At 37.6% G+C, this 727-nt stretch overlaps 1 protein-coding gene across 1 annotated transcript in view; it reads right to left on the bottom strand.

Moving 5' to 3' along the window:
* The window catches only part of TECPR2 (tectonin beta-propeller repeat containing 2), a 38,819-nt gene that overhangs the window by 19,619 nt on the left and 18,473 nt on the right, over positions 1 to 727 (bottom strand). Inside the window, exon 15 of the mRNA XM_010131831.1 lies at positions 683 to 727. Coding sequence (XP_010130133.1) covers positions 683 to 727 — 45 coding nt within the window. The remainder of the gene's footprint in view (positions 1 to 682) is intronic.

Here is a 727-nt window from a genome sequence, read left to right on the forward strand (position 1 = left end):
TGATCTCATTTGGAGAAACTAATAGAGAGAACATATATGTAACAGTCTACTACCACTCCCCTTTACTCTTGATCTCATTTGGAGAAACTAATAGAGAGAACATATATGTAACAGTCTACTACCACTCCCCTTTACTCTTTTGCTCTTTATCCATGAAAACTGCCTTGGAAAAACGTTCTTTTTCAGCTCTAAATCACACATTTTTGCTAATAAAGCCAGTACACTTCGATAATGCAATCGTTAACTACTGTAACTAGCAGTTCAGTACCCTAGTGTGATCACACTTCGACCAATAAAACGTACAATTTTGCTGCAGTAACTACTCTGACAGGAGAAGTACTTGGTCAGTATAGGCATTCCAGCAAAGCACGCTCCAAGATTCCATATTACAAAATCTGGCAATTCACGCTGTGGCAGTTTATGAAGTCACTGCTTCTAAAGGACTACCCATATCTCTGCTGCATGCCACTCCACACCAGAGGTGGCAGAGCAAATGAAACACTTTTTTTATCTCCAGTAATTTTACAGACATATTTCCACCTTACTTCAAATATTTGAGATCCCTGCATACAGAAAAGGCACTCCAAATCTGAAGTAATTCAAAATATTTCATTATTTACACCGTCAATTGCATTCTATTTAAAAATCAGATATTACATGTCTGCACTGTTGATTCACTAACCTTCTTTAGATGCAGCTGTGGAAGCCAATACAAAAACCCATTTTG

Source organism: Buceros rhinoceros, unplaced genomic scaffold, assembly GCF_000710305.1.
Source record: "Buceros rhinoceros silvestris isolate BGI_N320 unplaced genomic scaffold, ASM71030v1 scaffold832, whole genome shotgun sequence".
NCBI classification, from domain to species: domain Eukaryota; kingdom Metazoa; phylum Chordata; class Aves; order Bucerotiformes; family Bucerotidae; genus Buceros; species Buceros rhinoceros.